The 20,580-nt window shown below is 37.7% G+C and overlaps 4 protein-coding genes across 11 annotated transcripts; 2 read left to right on the top strand and 2 right to left on the bottom strand.

The window, feature by feature from the left end:
* Positions 1 to 3,287: 3,287 nt before the first annotated feature.
* On the bottom strand, positions 3,288 to 5,048 carry LOC104718748 (DNA-directed RNA polymerases II, IV and V subunit 9B). Its single transcript, XM_010436555.3, has 4 exons — positions 4,835 to 5,048; positions 4,502 to 4,577; positions 3,692 to 3,850; positions 3,288 to 3,507 (listed from the first exon to the last, which is right to left on the bottom strand). Exons 1-4 carry the CDS (start codon positions 4,861 to 4,863, stop codon positions 3,427 to 3,429), a joined length of 345 nt encoding a protein of 114 aa, XP_010434857.1. The 5' UTR covers positions 4,864 to 5,048; the 3' UTR covers positions 3,288 to 3,426.
* Positions 5,049 to 5,940: 892 nt separating this feature from the next.
* Positions 5,941 to 7,528, top strand: LOC104718746 (peroxidase 40-like). The gene is made up of 4 exons (XM_010436549.3): positions 5,941 to 6,298; positions 6,477 to 6,668; positions 6,768 to 6,933; positions 7,029 to 7,528. The coding sequence occupies exons 1-4, from the start codon at positions 6,011 to 6,013 to the stop codon at positions 7,430 to 7,432; spliced, it is 1,050 nt and encodes a 349-aa protein (XP_010434851.1). The 5' UTR covers positions 5,941 to 6,010; the 3' UTR covers positions 7,433 to 7,528.
* A 37-nt stretch (positions 7,529 to 7,565) lies between these two features.
* Positions 7,566 to 15,582, bottom strand: LOC104718747 (flowering time control protein FCA). 2 transcript variants are annotated; one of them, XR_015568989.1, is made up of 21 exons: positions 14,756 to 15,582; positions 14,547 to 14,617; positions 14,317 to 14,395; positions 12,217 to 12,299; positions 12,085 to 12,136; positions 11,812 to 11,879; positions 11,355 to 11,421; positions 11,188 to 11,267; positions 11,035 to 11,099; positions 10,847 to 10,906; positions 10,601 to 10,763; positions 10,296 to 10,379; positions 9,765 to 10,217; positions 9,425 to 9,650; positions 8,881 to 9,282; positions 8,758 to 8,790; positions 8,555 to 8,587; positions 8,445 to 8,477; positions 8,206 to 8,271; positions 8,068 to 8,113; positions 7,566 to 7,938 (listed from the first exon to the last, which is right to left on the bottom strand). XR_015568989.1 is itself a non-coding variant. In XM_087470146.1 (21 exons), the coding sequence occupies exons 1-20, from the start codon at positions 15,108 to 15,110 to the stop codon at positions 8,069 to 8,071; spliced, it is 2,472 nt and encodes an 823-aa protein (XP_087326272.1). In that variant the 5' UTR covers positions 15,111 to 15,582; the 3' UTR covers positions 7,566 to 7,938; position 8,068. The 2 variants fall into 2 exon arrangements, 1 of the variants encoding a protein (XP_087326272.1); XM_087470146.1 differs by having other exon boundaries at positions 9,425 to 9,604.
* LOC104718744 (uncharacterized) lies at positions 15,580 to 20,136 on the top strand. Of its 7 annotated transcripts, none has more exons than XM_087470147.1 (18): positions 15,580 to 15,847; positions 16,216 to 16,326; positions 16,496 to 16,571; positions 17,294 to 17,360; positions 17,520 to 17,569; positions 17,642 to 17,756; positions 17,896 to 17,982; positions 18,070 to 18,099; positions 18,177 to 18,244; positions 18,332 to 18,449; positions 18,531 to 18,613; positions 18,727 to 18,756; positions 18,860 to 18,949; positions 19,130 to 19,197; positions 19,282 to 19,407; positions 19,545 to 19,636; positions 19,741 to 19,764; positions 19,876 to 20,136. In XM_087470147.1, the coding sequence occupies exons 2-15, from the start codon at positions 16,320 to 16,322 to the stop codon at positions 19,353 to 19,355; spliced, it is 963 nt and encodes a 320-aa protein (XP_087326273.1). In that variant the 5' UTR covers positions 15,580 to 15,847; positions 16,216 to 16,319; the 3' UTR covers positions 19,356 to 19,407; positions 19,545 to 19,636; positions 19,741 to 19,764; positions 19,876 to 20,136. The 7 variants fall into 7 exon arrangements, with proteins under 7 accessions (XP_087326273.1, XP_019086703.2, XP_087326276.1 ...); XM_019231160.2 differs by lacking the exon at positions 18,070 to 18,099 and adding an exon at positions 16,730 to 16,816 and having other exon boundaries at positions 15,651 to 15,847; XM_019231161.2 differs by lacking the exon at positions 18,070 to 18,099 and adding an exon at positions 16,709 to 16,816 and having other exon boundaries at positions 15,710 to 15,847.
* The last annotated feature ends 444 nt before the right edge of the window (positions 20,137 to 20,580 follow it).

The following is a 20,580-nucleotide window of genomic DNA, read 5'->3' as shown; positions in this document are numbered from 1 at the left end:
ACTTTGACAAAATCAACCTAGCTATATTCTGCTTTTAATTTTTTCTCTATGACTAAATCAATGTTTATAATGAATGACGAGAAACATTACTCGATTACACAACGGATCGATCAAATTCGTAAAACAACTTCAATCACAAAATATAACATTTGATATTTTGCTTTTACGTGTAAACAACTTCTAACTAGTGAAATTTAGATAATCTCCTAATCGCTGCCCAACAAAAGGATAAGCTCCTAATCAGTGTCATTGAATCAAAAGCAAGTATAATTCCACTAATGAGGTTCTTAACTGATTATTTGACTTTGTGGTGGACCAAGTTGGCTATTTACCTTTTTTTTTCATATATGATGACTGATGAGAGTTGAGAGCAGCCCCAGGAGACCTCCATTACATAAACCTAATCATCATCAAATCGTGAAGTGTATACCATCTCAGCCTATGAGTTCGGGTATTCGGGTGGGGTCGAGTTGGTTATCTCAGTTTTTCGGTTATTCGGTTATCTAGAAAATGTCGGTTCAGTTCGGGTTTTGGGTAATTCGAAATTTTGGAAAACCCACCGAACTGAACCGAAAAACCTGTATTTTCAAATTTTCATCACTTACATTGCCTAATTCATGCTTTCATAACCTAAATGCAACTGCAATCATATCCATTCTACTGAAACAAGTCATCATAAGTTCATCATTATCCAAATCCAAAAAAACTGAATCACAAGCAAAATATTCAAAACAGAAAACAAACCAAGGCATAATCCACCATTTCACTTAGAATAGAGATTAGAGAGTAAGTGAAAGAGAAGTTTGGTGTTTACGACTTCTCCATAGGTCCATCCACATCCTCCAATGTCTTGGTTACTGCAATTAAAGATAAAAGAATTCAGCCATAAATTGTATATCATAAGAAAGATTGACAAACATCAAACTTGCTTACCCAAAGACTCATGAAAATCCAGTTCTTCTAACATTTGAACCAAACTATCAAGCTTCTCTGTCTGAATGGTATTTCTCAGCCATTGTTGAGTACATATGCGAGCTTCAACCATGTGAGGAGATAGACAACTCCGGAAAGGATCCAAAATCCTTCCACTTGTACTGAATGCCGACTCTGAAGCCACAGACGACACTTGAATGGCAAGCACATCTTTTACAAGTTCTGACAATATTGGAAACTTATGACTATTGCGTCTCCACCATGATAAGATATCAAAATCCATACCCAAAGGGTTTTTCTTTCTTGGCACACGATTCTCCATCAAGTAAATGTCAAGCTCACTTGTAACTTCTTCATTTACTGTCTCTGTTTCCATCTCTTCATACAAAGAATCTCTGCTCTCCAAGTCATCATCATCATCCTCGAAAAGGATAATTGTTTCAGGCACATTTTCATTTCGGGTTCCTGTACTTTCAGCTTGAGAATGGCGACTGGATCGCTGCACATACTCTTCATACAAATTCTTCATCACTTTCCGAATAATTGAACTTCTTAGATGATTGCTCTCTACACTATAATTGAACTTCTTAGATGACTGCATTTCTAATGCCCACAATGCTCTTATTTACCTTTGATAAACCATCCATGACTATCAAGTTCAATATATGCGCACAACAACGCATATGGATCATTGAACCATCTCTGACTAATGCATCAGGCCCCATCATCCTACAAGCATCTGTGAATTGCCTAAGTGCTTTATCATTCGCCTTAGCGTTATCCAGTGTCACGGTGAATACCTTTTCAATGCCCCATTCTTGTAGACATGCACTCAAATGCTCAGCAACGGTGTCCCCTTTATGATCTGTCACAGGCTTGAACCAGATAATCCTTTTCTGTAAATCCCATTTCTTATCAACCCAATGAGCAGTCACCACCATGTAGCTGCAAGCAGTTGTAGGAGCTACCCATAGATCAGTCATCAAAGACACTCTCTTCTTCTCGGCGCAAAACAGGTTCTTCAATGCGGCTTTCTCTCTTAAGAACATAGCATATATGTCTTTTGTTGCTGTCCTCCTACAGTGAACCGTATACATTGGGAGCATATTTGCACAGAACCTCCTAAAGCCTTCTGATTCGACAAATGCAAATGGTAACTCATACAAAACAATCATCTCATTCACTGACCTCCTAAACAAAGCTTTATCATGCTTAACTGCAACAACTGCAACTGCACCAGCGGTATCACTTGTGAAAACCTTCTGAGTATCACTCTCTTGATATGCCTTGTACAACTTGCATCTCTCCGGATGATTCTTCATGGAGCTTGTCCCATGTAACTTAGTATCACAACCAATCTCTTGGTTACAATACTGACAGTAACTGAAACCTTGGACATCATCTTTCTCCAAAAAATGTTGCCAAACCTCAGCCCTATGAACCTGCTTCTTCTTCTTCTTTGCTATCTTCGGAGGACCCTCACTTCTTGATCGGGCTGTATTTGTTCTTTTCTCTCAAACAGATGGTTCTGTATTTCTAACTTCATCTTCTTCACCCAACACATTGGGTGTGTTTTCGTCTGATATAGACATCTACACGAACAAACAAGAGTACAAGACTGAGAAATTGTGCCAAGACTAGCAGAAACTGAGAAATTGTGCCAAGACTAGCAGAAACTCAATCCCTAATTCCCAAATTAACACAAACTGAGAAATTATACTTTACCAAGAGAGATGAAGAAGACGAAGAAGACGAGAAGATGAGGTGATACTGAGCTTCGTCGGTGGTCGTGACTCGGTGAGAAATTGTAAGAGAGAGGTGGTGTCGAGGTGATATTAGGGTAAACAACTAAGGAGGTGGTGTCGAGGTGGTATTAGGCTAAAATATCGGTTAACCGTTCGGAATACCCGAACAAACCCGACCCGAAGTGATACCCGAATCTCATTTGAAATCCTTCCGATCGGTTTCTCCTTAATAACCGAAGTTGAACCGAACCGACTTTTTTTGGTTCGGGTCGGGTCGGTTATTTATCCCAGGGCGAATACCATCATTCATTTGAACATAAAACTTCAAATTCAATATTGACTAAGTAAACACAGCATTATGATAATAATTTTATTTAGAAGATTAAATTAATCAACTTACTATTAATAATATCACACGTTATTGCAAAGTTAGAGCAGCCGGCGGCTTAGACTAACTAGAAGTAGAAGTCACTACTAATCTCTCCGACGATTTCAAGCTTCCACGTATCCATGGATAACGACGAACTTTCGGATCAGACCCCCAAGATACCAATAGATTTATAATTAGACCCAATTAAAAACTGAAATGATCACAAAAGACCCTGAAAGTTCAAGAACCCGAGAACATTCCTCAACAATATTCATGTTTGTAAGTACACATAAAACTCCAAATTGGATTTCACGAAACTCATAAAGAGGAACTCAGATACACATGAAATTAGGAAAAAATGTAATGTTTCTATAGTTCCTATTCTCTCCAGCGGTGACTACAGTTCGGGTTGCAGCAAACGAAAAACAGCGTCATTCCTTCCTCGCCTCTAGCCGTGGCCTGCAAATTCAATGATACGCACAAGCTATTTAATAAACCGAATGGGCCAGATGTTGAGTGTAGCAGTAGCATAACCAAATAGGATAAGCAAGAGAAAGTGATCTCTTTTGATCTTGAAGTTAGATCAGAAAAAGTCCTGAATGATGAAGAAATAACGATTAAGCTTTCAAGTTTAATGATTCACCTGGAAGAAGACAGCTTCCCCGTGTTGACACTTGGCACAGCGCACTGCCTTGGTACGTGGAAGAGTAGGGTCGGAAGCAACGTCGGATAGGATCTGAGTTTGTTCACTTACAGAGTGATGAACCTCGTTTCTGTAAACACAGTTGTTATCCGCTGCTTCCTGCAAAGCCAAATGCTCAAAAAGAATACAAATTTCAAAATCTTGTACATTCATAGCAACAGGACAGTAAATCCAGGCATCCAGCTAACAATAAGTTTGATAGCTCGGTTAGCATGTCCAGTTTCAGAAGATGGCATATGGGATATCATAAGTTTCAGAAGCTAACAAAGGCTCAATGATCGGATTAACAAACAGAACACAAAAGACTCAGAAATAGTAAGAAGTTCCATAACAAGAAATGCTTGTGCACCCAATGGCTATTGTTGAAACTCAAAACGCTTTTAGAAACAGTAAGAAGTTGCATAACTAGTTGTCTAAACGCTTTTAGAGTTTGCATTTGTTCAAAAAGGTCTCAAGGAACTCTATACTGAATGGCATTATCTTTACCAATCAGTATCATGATCTAAAAGACAATGACAATGAGCTGGAATGAGGATCCAAAGTTCTAAACTCATTATAAATTTTACATTCGACTCTTAACCGTATAAGAGAGCTAAAATGAACTCTTTACAGAAATCTCTACCAGTGAACAACTTCAAAGTCTATTAGTTTCTCAGCCATGGCCTAGTTTCAAGACGATTTAACACCACATTATGTTACTAACACTATGGAACCCTAATTTTATCAAAGGCAGCATATTAAACTTCTTACCTGGTGATCACAATTACGGCAAGCGTAGAGTAGAATCGACTGCTCCTTGTCTTCCTTGGGATAGAGAATGTTATTACTGCAATATTTCCCAATACACAAATATCAAAGTAGAGCACAAAAAAAAATGGAACTTTAATCGAATTTGACAACATAATCAAAAACCCCAAACAAACAAAAAAACTAAAACATTCGATGAAATTTCAGAAATTTATGGACTTATACGAACTGGGTGCGATACAGAATTCAAGATGAACTAAGAGATTAGTATAAAAGAAGAAGACGAACAGATTCGTTTTTTACCAACAACAAAAAACAAAGGGAACAGATTCGTACCATTCGCGACAAAATTTCATAGTACTCATCTTCGCAGAATCTTTCCTTTAGCTAAGGAGTTTTTGAATGCTTCTTGATTACTCACTCTCCTCAGCTAAGTGTCTTTGGCGGGATCAATCGTTCACTCGGACATTAGAGAAACAGGTCAAGCTCCAGTAAAAAGACTGTGTAGTGGCAATCGTATGTAATTTCACAAACTTTCTCGGGCATTTACGTAAAGCTAATGGGCCGACGGCCCATATAAATTGTACCGGTAAAACAAATAAATAGAGAAATACGAAGAGAGGACAAGACGAAATAAATTTTGACCCTTTCTTCATTGATGTGTAATGTACTTTTATCTTCTTTCTTTACTGACATGAACAACCACATGCATACCCCCCTTGCAGGCTTGCACCTTATGTTATATCATCATTCTGTAATTATTTTGTCCACTTAATTACTTTTCTAAAGTTAAAATCATAATGGTTCGTTCATACAAGTAGCTTATTTATTACCTCATTCAGATTCCAACTATTGAATTGGTCTCTCATTTTCAAGTTTTAACTCTACAGTGTTCACCGACACATCTCTCTCTCTCTCTGTCTAGTAGCAGCAACATGGTTTATTTATGTTTTTTTCCTCTTCATTCATTACAGTTTACAACTCTTTTGTTCCTCCTTTATTTTTTATTTGTATTTTTAACAACTAATTACAAAACAAAAGACAAATAAAGAATGAAGAAAAGAGACCTACCTTTTGCAAATTTGGTTTCAATTTTATCTTGCGACTTTTTATATACTACCTACAAAAAATTGAAGGCTTTTTATCAAGTAATGCATTAATTGTCTTCATATATGATGATCATAGATTGCATTATGCGAATCAGTAATCCTATATTATAACACATCGCTCACAGTTTGTATTTGTTTTATATATACATACATTATTAATTGACGTATATATGAATAAATTTGACGAGGAAAGTATATATATGTAATTCGTTCGTTGAAAGTGCACATGCAGATGCAGTCATGCAGTTACACATATAACATATATACAATATATGTACGTGTTATGTATGTGTTTCTATAAATATGGACACACATTCACTAGATTTTAAAAAATAGGACCAACTCCATTGAATATTAAAACATAGAAGAAAGTGGAGAGATCATATATCTTATAACGGCAATAATGAAGAAGGTCTTTAACTTGTTCCTTATGCTTTTCGCTGCAATGCCAATTCTCTCACTCTCCGAGTCTAATCCAACCAACTTCAGCGAGACTTGCGAAGACGGAAGTGGAGAAACCGGTTCTAGCTTCGGTATAGGGTTTGGTTTGGTTCTTGATTTCGGTCTGTACCGGAATAGCTGCCCTGAAGCAGAGTCTATCGTCTACTCGTGGGTCCAAACAGCGGTGTTACAGGATCCAAGAATGGCAGCTTCTCTTCTCCGTCTTCATTTTCACGACTGTTTTGTTAATGCAAGTCTCATCTCTTTGTTTTAGTAGTTTTTGGTTAACTAACTAATCCCCGTCTTTTTATATACCATTTAATTATGCCGGTCAAAAAGTGACAAATCCAAATTAATTGGTGCCGGTTAAGCAGAGCAAGAGTACGTACGAACCGGTATGTGTGTTTTTGACTTACCTTGCATTACAGGGATGTGATGCTTCGGTGTTGTTGGATGACACAGAAGGACTGGTCGGTGAAAAGACGGCGCCTCCTAATCTTAATTCTCTCCGAGGGTTCGAAGTTATCGATTCTATAAAGTCTGATCTTGAATCTGTATGTCCAGAGACCGTCTCATGCGCAGATATTCTTGCTATGGCTGCTAGAGATTCAGTCGTTGTGGTACCTATCTTCAGCCTTTACTAGTCATATAATCTTATAAACCGTTTGAACTCCATTTTAACGTTTTGGTTGATTACCTTTGAAATTGGGTTTTTGAAGTCGGGTGGACCAAGCTGGGAGGTGGAAGTAGGCAGAAAAGACAGTAGAACAGCGAGCAAACAGGCAGCAACAACTGGCTTGCCCTCACCAAACTCAACCGTACCAACTCTCATCTCCATCTTCCAAAAGCTCGGCCTTTCACAAACCGACATGGTTGCTCTATCCGGTATGCATTCTTCAGTACCCTTCTTTCTCTTTACCTAGACCAACCGTTTTGGAAGAAAACCCAAGATAATGAAACTTAACCATAATGTAAACCAGGTGGACATACATTGGGAAAGGCACGTTGCACTTCGTTTACAGCTCGATTGCTGCCGCTACAAACTGGAGAACCGGCTAACCATGGAGATAACCTTGACTTCCTCGAGTCACTACAGCAGCTGTGCTCAACCGTTGACCCCTCTGTAGCTATCACTCAGCTTGACTTGGTGACGCCATCAACATTTGACAACCAGTACTATGTTAACCTCCTCTCAGGTGAGGGATTGCTTCCATCTGACCAAGCTTTGGCGGTTCAGGACCCAGGAACGAGGGCAATTGTTGGAACTTACGCAGCGGATCAGTCTGTTTTCTTTGAGGATTTTAAGAATGCTATGGTTAAAATGGGAGGGATAACTGGTGGTGCTAATAGCGAGATTAGGAGGAATTGCAGAGTTATTAACTAAAAATAAATGGATTGAACTATGTATATCCAAGTCCAGACTTATTGATATTTATATAAAAATTTAAAGAAGACTACATAGGACTGTGGTTTAACAAAATTTACGGAAGGAACGAACACATGGATGAACAATCAAGTTCGAACTCTAAAACAGGGCTGTTATCAATTAATGAATGTACGTATAATTATATGACTCCTAACTGGATCAAAGTTTGGTTTTCCCAGCTAAGTTACTAATACTAACAAAACATGAAACTTGACTTGCGATAGCTATGTTACAACAGCCATTGTTCGGCAACTCTTGAAACGAAAAAGAAGAAAATATCTGATTAGAGAAAAGAAAGAATGTAGATGGTCGTCGAATCACCTATCTATAATACCTGAAGGGGTTAACTTAGAAATACATATACTAAGACCACTGCCATTGCTGTTTTTCCTCTGCTTGACTAATTAGTTCCAGAAGTTCTTCTATTTAGTTACTGAGATATTTTAGCTCCTCGTTTCATGTACCTGGACAGTATTGAACTATTGATCAACACAGAAATAGATGCAACTTCAAACTAGAAAAACATCATAACGGCGGATTGTGTTTCGGTACAAAAAATGATACAAGACAGGAGAGAAACGGAAGATAGGAACCTCAAGCTTTATTTTTCCACATGATTTCTTGGGGAGATTGACGGTTCTGGAAACAGAGATATGATTGTAAGAGAATAAGAAAAAGGTTTCAACAAAAAAGAACATCTGAATACCAAAGGAAGACAAAATTATAATCACCTGTTGGGTTCTTGACAGATCATTCACTGAAGCAGCTCCCATGGGTATATGTGTCCGACCATATTCCTAGACAATCCAAACAGATTAGAAAATAATCTCTGCCCTTACCATTTCTAACCAAGGAACTCATATCAATTATGTTTCTTTTCGAAATGTTATTAAATTCATGTTTGTTCTTCGATTAAATTTAAAGGTAATCAGAAGATCTGAGAGATTGCTATACATAATAAGATATATACCTGAGTATTTTTAGCAATTGCTGACATAGGAAACTGCATCCCAGAAAAGAAAAAATGATTTTCCATCAATCAGTTCAATGTGAAAATAAGTTCACAGTTCAGATATGTACCTGGCTATTTTGACCAAGTGGCAATGATGGATACTGCATTTTGAAATGGAAAACAGACATTTACGTTAGAGATTGTTATCTGTATTTGAACAAGTTGGTAAAACTATGGCTTATCGCATTTTAAATAAGGTGGTCAATCTCCTCCTACCACAAGATTAGCCATCCAAATAGAAAATAAGCAAACATATTTAAGAGATAGACACCTGAGCAGTATGGTTGGCCCCTGGAGTTGGATACTGCAACTCCAATTGGAAAGAGTAAATATGCATGTTAGAGACCATGTGAGACAACTATATGAATGTAACCAGCACAAAAACGAAACCAACCAGTGAAGAATAAAACGGCTGCTGTAATTGCTGGCCCTGATATTGTTGGTGAACTTGTTGTGGTTGTTGCTGCATCGGCTGTAATTGGGTCTGGGCCTGCTGTATAGTTGGCTTCTGTTGATGCTGTTGCTGTTGTTGTTGCTGGCCCTCATACTGTTGGTGAACTTGTTGTGGTTGTTGCTGCATCGGCTGTAATTGTGTCTGGGGCTGCTGTATAGTTGGCTTCTGTTGATGCTGTCGCTGTTCTTGCTGCTGGCCCTGATAATGTTGGTGAACTTGTTGTGGTTGTTGCTGCATCGGCTGTAATTGGGTCTGGGGCTGCTGTATAGTTGGCTTCGGTTGATGCTGTTGCTGTTCTTGTTGCTCTCGTTCGAACACTACCATTTCCTCAGGTTTTTCCCACTGAAAAAGTCAAATTATACACATGTTATGGCACATATTGACGAACTTCATATATACATGTATTGCCTGTTTAAGGATTATAAATAGCACAACAAACACAAGGAAATATACTTAAAAAGGAACAACGTTTCTCAGTTCTCACCTTGCTTTCACCCGTTACACCGTTGTAATAATATTTAAATCCATCAGGCGAGGTATGCTCGGTCCAGTTACATTTGACAGAAACCACGCTCTGACTTGCTGCAGGTGCAGCTGTTTGCACATAGCTAACTGGTGTCGAAGCAGTGGTACTAACAACTGTTGGAATTGCAGATCCAGCCCACTGATAAAGAAGTAGTACGGAGGTATATTACAAACGGGAGAGAATACTATACACAAGAAGGATAAAAAACTGATGTCTATCAGGAAATAATAGTTAAAACAACACTACAGCAGCTGAAAAACCCGGCAGGGCAGACGAAACTGAGAGATTATATACGAACCTCCTGTTTACCAGCTTGGCCGAGTGGTAAATTTTGGTTTGGTTGCTGCATGGACTGCACCTGCTGCTGCAGCTGAGAAATTGCTTGCTGAGATGATTGGAATGTTGCTTGTAGGCTCTGAGTTTGCTGTGACAAGAGCTGAGCTAGCTCAGAAGGAGGATTTTGCATCTTTTGTAGCGGTTGCTGCTGGGAACGAAGGGGAAATTGAGCAGTTGCAGAGGACAAAGCTGTTGGTCGTAGATTAATGTTCAATGGAGTTTCAGGACCAGTTGCAAGAGTGACATTTTGCTGTGGCGGCAGCTGAGAGGTAGGCAACTGGTTGCTAAAACCATAAGGATTCTGCAAGGGTGCCTGGCCCCAACGGAAATTAGTCTGTGGACGGAGGGGGAGATCCTGTGGACCGTGAAGAGGTTTTTGTAATGTTGATATTTGCTGGCCAGCTGCCCGTTTTTGCTAGAAACAGTTGGAACTCCAAGTTAATCATCACAACATGTTCAGATTTGCGTAATTGGAAAAATTTAGCTAAATTACCTGTTGCAATGTGGCAGAAGATGAAACTCCAGAGACTGGAAGAGGATTAAGGGGAGGAACACCGTAACCACCCAATGGACCACCCTAACATTATAAATGTCACATATAACAAATCACATCCTCAGAAGGTCAAGTTATTGAAAACAAAAAATTGCCTCAGTAACTGTCAAACTGCAAACCAAGGCAATATCATTTGACTGCAACACATATCATGGTTGTTGCATTATATGAACAAACACGCAAGCGGTTACTTGTATAAGTCTGTAGATTTAAGATGATATATATGATCATCAAGCTGTTCTCACCTGATTTGAAGGCAACGATGCTTGACATGGTCTAGGGGAAAAGTCATTTCCGATACCACGGATCCCAGTGTTACTACGAGGGACTATCTTTGGTGAATTCGGCGGATGCCAAGGATTTGTGTGGCTTACGTCTCCACTAAGGTCACCAAGGTTAGAGGTAGGCCTAACAAATAGAGATGAGGAGACCAGAGTTAGTCAAAATATATAATTACTTGATGAGCATAATTATGATCTTTTCACAGTTACCTTGGTCCTGAAGCTTGAAATCGAGGCCCTGAACCAAGTCCAACAGGAGGTGCCATGTCCCTGGAAATAGAAACTACTTGTCGATACGTATAGAAATGTAACTCAGACAGAACAAAGAATAAAGGTATATTACAATTTTCCTGATAAGAGAATTATTATTAATCAAAACATAGTCTTCAAGGCAATACCTTGACTCGCCAGGTTTAGGCCTCTTTGGATCAGCAAACCGAACAATTAGTGGCTGATTGCAACCCTGGGGAAGGGATAGAGGCCAGTAAACAAAACAGGTCCAAAGGGTTATAACGTGAAAAAGTTAAATACTTATGTGTTTCACAGCTTACTCTCATGGTGTAAATTCCATTGAGACCATCAATAGCTGCCATCGCCATCTCTTTGCTTAAATATTTAACAAACCCACATCCTACATGAGTGAAAAACAGTATGACCATCTTCGCACCCAGCATGCATCAAAAAAGTTATAGAATCTAGTAGCAGTGACAAGACATACCACGACTCTGTCTATATTCATCACGCATGAGATAAACATCTTCAACGCGGCCAAATTGTAAGAAGATCTGTTAACGAAAAATCAATTCAATGGTTTGTCAAAAAAATATAGGAAGAACTGAAAACGAATGAGTTGAATTGAGTAGCCGTTTCACATCTTTATTAATTTTATTTAGTAAGAAAAGAATCCTGACATTCAAACAGTTGGATCCAACTGAAGGAAGAGATTAATCAGTTAGTAAAATGGGTAAGCGCTTGCATTATTGACATCATTTTTCCAGCCACTTACCATTAAGAATTATCATAAAATCATTAAGAATTAAAGCATCATCAAATCATTTAGAATTATCAGCATTGCAACAAGGGACATTATAATATCGAAATTTAAAACTCTTCCATGTTCTGTTAATCTGCCATAAGTAAGTAACAACTTCAAAAGGTAGGAATATGAGACATACCTCCTCAACTTCTTTTTCAGTGGCTTGCTTGTTTAGTGAACCAACGAAAAGCTTAAACTCTAGCGCCCCTTCAGAAGAAGATAACTAAATCAGTTGAGACTTGAGTATGAGGCAAAGACAACAAAAAAAAACAAAGATCCACATCCTTAAAAATCATAGCATTTTTCCACATAATCTCAATTTTGTAAGCTGAAATTATACAGCGTCTGGTCATCACTATGAACACCAGAAAATGACAGCCACATAGATATAATATGTGCGGAAGTTAGTTACCAACGCGTTCTTTCTCCCCATCAGCATATCGAACTTGAACAGGACCAGTTCCCTGAAAATTAACAAAATATGAAAGGTGAAACGACCTATATTTTCCTGTTCTTGATAAGAGAAAGCCTCATTTGTAATTACCCCTGGAAGAGTGATCTGATTGTGCAGTGCTCTAATGGCTCTATCCGCATCTTTAGACGTTGCATATTTTACAAAACAACAGCCTGCATTAAATATGATACTTAAGCTGTCTGTTTTAAAGTTCAACTTTCCCCCCTATCAACATCAAGTGGTACTAATAAAAACTGCATTATAAATGTACAAGCCACACAACCACAATCTTGAAGAAATAACTGGCACTGTTCAAAGTCATAAGAGATGCCCTGACGGCCTCCACTTAGATCATTGGTAAGGTTGTTGGAGAGAATCAATTAATGTCTTTTAATGGTGCGTATGGCAATAAAATATTTTGTAAATAGCATAATCGGTATCTGCAAATAACGTATCTACAAGAGGGACTTTCAGACAAAGGGTGGCTGATTTTGTGCAAACAAGATCCATACATTGGGAAAAAAATCTAGAGAGCTGTACAAGTTAATACCAACATATAATTTGACTACATGCCCAAGGTGATTCACCATGTAGAATCACAACCACTGATAAGTAACAGATAATTAAAACAAGAACATATATCACATTTTCGTCACCATACATCAAGCGTTCGAAAACTTCAAAAAATAAACTACAGTTATGAGCAAAATAACCCCAATTTATCAGTATTCACTGAAAATAATTGCAATTCAGAAAGAATATGCATTCTTCATGTGGTACATAATTAGACTTCTGTCTGATGCTCGATCCAGGGAGAGCAAGTGAATCAAGATATCATTCTAAAAACTACTCTAATTCTAAAAACTATTCTAAGAAACTAAAACAATCAATTTCCTTCCATGTGTTCGCACCACCTAACATTTCACATGACTGAAGAAAGAGTTGTATGGAATCTACTACATTCAAACTGAGATCAAAATTTTTATGTCAACCACAATCAGATGCACTTGTTATGCCATCCACAAAGGTGTAGCAGTTAGAGATACAAAAATTCTTGGAAAGTCAAGAATTAATTAATAACTATGCAACACATACAATCACGCCATTTGGCCCAATCATCATCTAGTAATTCTTCACTCTGATAAAATGAAGACAGAACTAAATGTAATTGTACAAGAGGAAATTCAATATAAAAAGAATAGTTGCAGCAAGCAGAGAGGCTTGGTTGGCCGAAAGGGAGCATACAAAAAAATCTACCATCAAACATCTCTTCCACATAAATAAAGATCAATAGTTCAAGGAACATACAGAAAAATAAGAGCTACCCAACAAAACATTCATTCATCTATGACGGAATGTGGTATATCATATCACAACCATCCAAAAAATAGAGAGAGGGAAGACCATACATAAAAATGATATCTCAGACCATTCAGAGAGAGGGGAAAGAAAAACAGTCATTCTAGTTCCTCAGGTCATTAACACAGGAAAAGGAAAAGAAAACATTCATTCCGGCATCAAGCATCCAAAAAGGTAAAAGGGGAACTCCTTCATCAACCAATAGACAGAACATCCAAAAATGGATAAAAAGAAATGAAGACGCCAAACATCCAACATTATATAATTAATAAGAATCGGCCAAATCTTGACCCGTATGGGTAGCAAATAAGGTAAACCATCTTTTGAACTACCAGCCTAAGAATACATTCATTCTGTCAAGACCATACACGACATTTCAAATAATGTAAGGGAAGAGTAAAGATATATGCATTCAATAGGAGAGGAAAATAGCGATGTTCTTTGAACCAACACCCACTATAAAGGCAACAGCAAACCATCTTTTCAGTTTTCTGTACATTAATTCCAACTCTAAAACACCCTCAATAAAGTCTGCTACACTTTTCAAACACATCTAAAGTTCTAGAATAGACACAAGGAGCACAAACTATTTGCCCAAGGTCAGTACATAAACCCTTTCGTAACAAACTACAGAGGTAGCCTTCTTCTGTGACAGAATCGAACACAGATAAGACGCTCGTAAGCATAAGCAATAAGCCCGAAAATGGTTGCAAACAAATGGAGGCCATTGACGAGACTGGGGTTGCTTCCCATCAGTCTTTTCAGGGAGACCTGAAATTTTTAAAAAGTATAAATCACGACTATATCCTAGTGAAATTGAGAGTAACATACCTTGCTGCTGTCCTGTTTTCTTGTCCTTGATCAGAGCAACCTCCAGAACATCTCCATGTTGTTCGAAATAGGGACGGACCTGGAATGTCAAAAATCCAACAGACAGATATTAGAAAAGGTAAAATCACACCTAAGAACTATCTAGGTACGAAAAGAGTCAGGTATAAAATACATCAGCAATGTGCATATATAGATAGCAAATTAAATAAATATATCCCAGAGTGACTCACTTCTTCTTCTATAGCTGTCCTTGGTACGGAGCCAACAAAAAGCTTGACAACACTGCTACGATCAGAAACATCTGCAAATCAAAATTACCGAGCTAAGGATACATACATGGGAAATAGTTGATTTCCACAAAATCAAGAGAACCTCGGGAACCTTAAAAGACTACAAGAATAAAGACATATAGAAGAAAGAAGAGTGAACTCATGATTACCAGTTCCAGTAAAGCTATCATGCTCTGAGATAGGATACCCTCTTTTACGACCCGAAAGGGATTGTTGAACCGGCGGTGTAGTCGGTCTAACAGAATAATCAGAATCCTTTGCTTTACCTATAAATCTCCTTCCATCAGGACTCTCTGAAGGCGGGAACTTCACATGCCCGCTAGACCGAAATCCACCTCTGCCAACGCCAGCTCCAGCAATTGACCGCTTCCCTTCTCCTCCTACGCGACCGTTAGGACCCATGGGACGAAAACCACCAAAACCCATAGGACGGAAACTACCACCACCATGGCGAGGAGGACCCATGGGCTGCTTAAAATCTACTCTATCAGAAGGACCATTCATCTGACGGACACCTCCATCTCCGGGACCATCAAAATCCGTAGGGCTGTCACCTTCCCAGCGTCGACCTCCACCTCTACCCCCATTTCCAATTCGATAATTGCTAGGGCTGCTTCCACGACGACGACGACGGCGGCTAAAGTCATCATCATCCTCTTCGAAGCGTGAATCTGGTGGACGAGGCGGACCTCTAGGATGAGATCGGTGGTTATGGTAGGAATCATCGTAGCCGCCACTCTCGTGGCGATCCCTTCGGTGCCTATCCAGCTTGAAGAAATTTAGGGGAATTCAGAAAAAATGGCAATTCCAGGCGAATCAATCAAAGGACTTTGGAGCCCTAGAATTTGGGATCTGAATGAAACAAAAAGAAAGAATATCGAAGCTGAGAATTCCAATTTCCTATATCAAATTTTTGATTTTTTTGGTCCAAGTGTGAATAAATAAAAGCGGTCTAGTAGTTACTTGGACCGGTGGTGAGGTTCAAATTTGGACCGGTTTGATTTTATTGAACTTTTAGAGCAGCTCCAATGGAAATGGTGGTGCACCACATGCGTGTCAACAGATGATTGGCTGAGTTTTTTTTTTTTTTGTTACTCTTCGTTGCCTTGTCGCGTCTCTCTCTCTCTCTCTCTTTCTGTATTTGGCGATTGGTTCGACGGCGAAGGCTGTGATTGTGAACAAGGGTGATGATGCTTCTGCTGTTGTTAAGTTGCAGAGCCCTATCAAATTCAACGGCGGAGGTGTGTGTGTTTGACGTTTTTTGTTCCGATCTCGATTTTGAATGATTTGATCGTGTTTGGATGGGGTTATTGTTTGTTGAAATTTAGAATAAGTTGCATGTTACGGCCTCGTGATCCATTGAATTGAGCGTAAGGAATTAGGAATTTAATCAGTTGATTTCGTGGAGAAAATTTGGTTTTGAGTTATGAAGCTGATGATTAGTTTTGATGAATAGAGTCTGAAATTGGGATGAAGGTTTGTATCAGAGTCAATCAAACACTCGCTGGCTTAGAAGTACTTTGGGGTTTCCTGGGTCTTGAGCTCAGAACCAGTTGGATTGGTTTGATAAGCTATGGGGAAATAAGTTTTTGATTCTGTTCTGTGCTAGAGAGGATGAAGAGATCTCTTGGCAGCGATATTGACACTCACTTTGGCTCCCTAGAAGGTTTGGTGAAAGATGAGTGCTGAAGTTACTGCTGTGCAAGGCTCAGGATGGGTGGTTAGTTAGTCTAATCTCACCTTTTTTTTTAATTTCATTTGGCTCACATTTTTAAATCTAGTGTTTTTACGACTCTTAACCATGATCATTGTCGATTTGCTAGTAATCTGTGGTTTATATTTGTGAACATTCGAACTAGTTACTAGAGTTCATGGTCTTGTATGAACAGATTACAAAAGAGCAGGTGAGGGATATGAAGCTTTGTTGACTAGGTTAGGCGAGCAGAAGTTTCTCTTTCAAGACAGGTATTGTAATCACGTTGATGAACTGGATTCTTTCTCTTAAGCCTTATTTAAAATATTGGGGATGATAAAATTAAGGGAACTGTTTTTTTTTTCTTCATCCAAAAAAAACCTCATCAAATGAATCTCCCGGTCCTTAGCTGCGAAGTGCATTCTTGCAGCTAGGTTTGATGCGGGAGACTATGGGGCGTAGCTAATGAAATGGGCTTCACTACACAGCTTATGTAGGAAGAAGGTTGGAGACGGAGGTGAATAGGAGAGTTTTTAGGAATCTGCGTTAGATAACAAAACTATTGATGCATAGTGTATGAGCATTTGTACAATTGCACTAGTATTAAAACCTTACGTGATTTTGTTAAAAGGGTAAGACTATATGTCTATATCTTCTCTTGCGACGACCGATGGTAGAAGCGTTTTGGTGTTTTCTAACTTGTGTGCATGATACAGTTTCGGTATTTCTTATGTTCTTTTTGTCGGAATATTATGTATATTTTTTTATGGTTTTGTAAAAGTTTTTTGCATAAAATAAACTTATATATTATATCAATCAATGAATTATACATAATTTAAATATAGTTTCGTAAACCCAAAGCTCTCAAATAATCCGAAGATCCAAAGGATTATAATTCATATAAACTATAATCCTTTTGATGAGTTTGTTATCATTGGGTGGATTTTGTTGGTATACATGGAGTGATCACTAGCTAGTGTTTTTGATATTCCAGGTTTGAAAACTACATTAGAGGAGAAAGCCTTCTGACAGAAGAAGACGTAGGATTTGGTTACAATGAGGTACATGTTCTTATTATCTTCAAAATAACACAACTCTTCCCACAAAAGTCTAAAGATGATTTATTCTTTTAGATGAGGCTACTGTTATTTTTGTCTGTATGTAATTTAAAAATTCTTCTCCTTAGGGTCGTGCTAACACACTTGACCTTTTAATTTCAGAAAGTACTTGCTGTCGCCAATCTCTCTCCCTACACTAAAATATCAGATATGTAAGTAACACTTTAAAATTCCTTCTGGGAGCAAGTTTTCCGTGACTCATATTTTATCCTCCACTTTTGCAGCAAACGTTTATTCAAATATATGAGAGTTGTTAGTGTTCGACTTATTGTGAGCAACCAGGGCAAGCATTTGGGCTATGCCTTTGTTGAGTTTGCTTCTGCTAACCTTGCAAAGAAGGTGAGAGCTGTTTTGTAGTAATGATGAAAAAAAACATTAGATGAAAAAGTATATAAATAGTCATTTGACAATTAGTGTACGCTTATGACAAATGGTTATTTGAGAGCACTATAGCTGATTAAATCTTTTTTTACTGTAGGCTTTGAAAGAGAAGAACGGTAAATATTTGCACGATCATATGATTTTTTTGATGAGAGAACATGATGAAAGTCCTGATTATGTTGAGGTACCTGCTCTTACTATCTTTAAAACATGTCAGGATCAGAAGAAGCGTAGTGTTTACTTACTAACAGAACCAACTGTTGTCACAAAGTCGACAGATATGACTTATTCCGGGGATGAGGCAACTTTTTGTTTCTATACAATTCAAGTCCCTTTCTCCTTGGAGTCGTGCTAATTTAACTTGGCTGTTAAATTCAGGCACTTGCCGTACAGAAAAAGACGATCTTTGTCTCCCATATCTCTCCCCAAACTCAAATATCACATATGTAAGTAACACCTTTAAATTTCCTCTTTCGCTCTTGGAGCAAGTACTTTTTCATGCATGACTAATATTTTATCCTCCATTTTTACAGCATCAGTTTCTTCAAATATGTTGGAGAAGTTGTTCATGTTCGACTTATTTCAAACAACGAGGGCAGACATCTGAGTTATGGCTTTGTTGAGTTTTCTTCTGATAAAGAAGCAAAGAAGGTGAGAGTAGTTTTATAGTAATAATGAAATATAGACAAGTTGAAAGTAGGATTGCTGATTAGATCTTTTAATACTCTGTAGGCGCTGGAAAAGAAGAACGGTGAATATTTGCATGATCGCAAGATTTTTCTTGAAATGTTTCATGCTCCAAACCATCCACCCAAGTAATTGATTTTCCATGTTATGGAGATTTGTTTATGTAACCGTACTGGTTGTAACTTATTGCTAGAGTTTTGATGCCATTACAGAAGACTAACGCTATTTTTTTGTTACTTAGGTATAAGTATTGCATAGATTACCATGTTTGGTAAGTTTATTTTTAACTATTTGCCTTTTTTTTTTCACCAAGAGCATATTGGGTGAGGTTTTTGGTCTACATAGAGAGATCACTAGAATTTTGGATGTTCCAGGTACGAAGACTACCTTACACAAGAAAGCCTTCTGTTGGAAGAAGCAAAGAGGCAGGGAAAGGACTTGATGAAACTCCCGATTTTGTTGAGGTATTGTTCTTTTATTATCTGTCATATAATTATAGAACTATTGCCATAAAGTCGAAAGATGATTTATTCTGGGGATAAATCAGAATCTTCACATGAGTCTACTTTTTGTTGTTATGCACTTTAAGTCCTTTTCTACTTTGAGTTGTACGTGCTAACACACTTGGCGGCTAAATTATTCAGCCATTTGTTGTCACAAAGAAGACGCTCTTTGTTTCCGGTCTCGCTTGCAATACTCAGTTATCAGATATGTAAGTAACACCTTAAATTTCCACTTTTGTTTGCGGAGCATATTTTTTCGTGACAGATAAAATATTATCTTTCTATTTTTACAGTGTCACTTTCTTCGAAGATGTTGGAGAAGTTGACAAGTTGTTCGAGTTCGACTTATTGGAGACCACATGGGTAATCATGTGGGCTATGGGTTTATTGAGTTTGCTTCTGCTGAGGAAGCAGAGGAGGTGAGAGTAGTTTAATATAATGATGAAAATAGATGAAAAATAGTCATTTAAAAAGTAGTGTATACCTACCTATGATGAAAATTATACAAGTAGTTATTTGAAAGTACGATTTCTGATTTAACCTTTTATTACTGCAGGCTGTTGAAAAGAAGAATGGTGTACCTTTGGGCTACCATAAGATTTATCTTCAATTGGCAGAGATAGCAGCTCCATACCCTCTCCTACCCAAGTAAATTGATTTTTCCATTAGGAGATTTGTTTGTCTTAAGTTATTGCTATATATAGTTTTGATTTCATTACAGAAGATTAAAGCTATTTATCTTTGTTAATTAGGTACGACCTTGTAGAGAAGCTTTGGTAAGGGATTTAACCATTTTCATTTTTGAGTTTTGTTATCAGCACATTGGGTGAATTTTTTGGTATATATATATACATGGAGATATCACAAGAGTCTTTGATATATTCCAGGTATGAATACAAACTTCGAGGAGGAAGCCTTGATGTGGCGACCAAACCTAAACTGAAGAAACCGGAGGTAGCTGAGTTCTGCCGTAAGAAGATTATCTTCTCTTACGACAGCTGATGGCAGAAAGAAGCGCGTGTTTTCTAACTTGTGTGATATTAAATTATGTAAATTTATACTTATGTAAATTAACATCTCAAGTACATGTGAGAAAACTGTAATTGAATTTTTTTTATCTCTTAATAAAAAAGGACAATTAAAAACCCCATTTATTTCTAATAAAAACGTTTATTTAAAAAACCTTTTTGTATCCTTTATTTCTAATTTTTCCCTAATATTTTATACTTATGTAAATTAATATCTCAAGTACATGTGAGAAAACCGTAATTGTATTTTTTTATCTCTTAATAAAAAAGGACAATTAAAACCCCCATTTATTTCTAATAAAAAAGTTTATTTAAAAAAAACCTTTTGTATCCTTTATTTCTAATTTTTCCCTAATAGAAAACCCATTTAAAAACTCCAACACTTACATACTTAAAAGATTGGTGTTGAATCTAGAATTCACACAATGAATTTGTTTGAGTGGGGGGACAAATTCACTTAAGATCTCCCTCTAAAACAATGGATTAAAACTAGAAAATAAAGAGGGGTTTTGATCTCTTGAGAAAGAAGTTAGGGTTTTGCCCAAAAACACTCAAGAACTAGGG

Source organism: Camelina sativa, chromosome 10 (genome assembly GCF_030686135.1).
Source record: "Camelina sativa cultivar CO46 ecotype springtype chromosome 10, ASM3068613v1".
NCBI lineage: Eukaryota > Viridiplantae > Streptophyta > Magnoliopsida > Brassicales > Brassicaceae > Camelina > Camelina sativa.
This window is presented reverse-complemented; position numbering and strand designations above follow the sequence as displayed.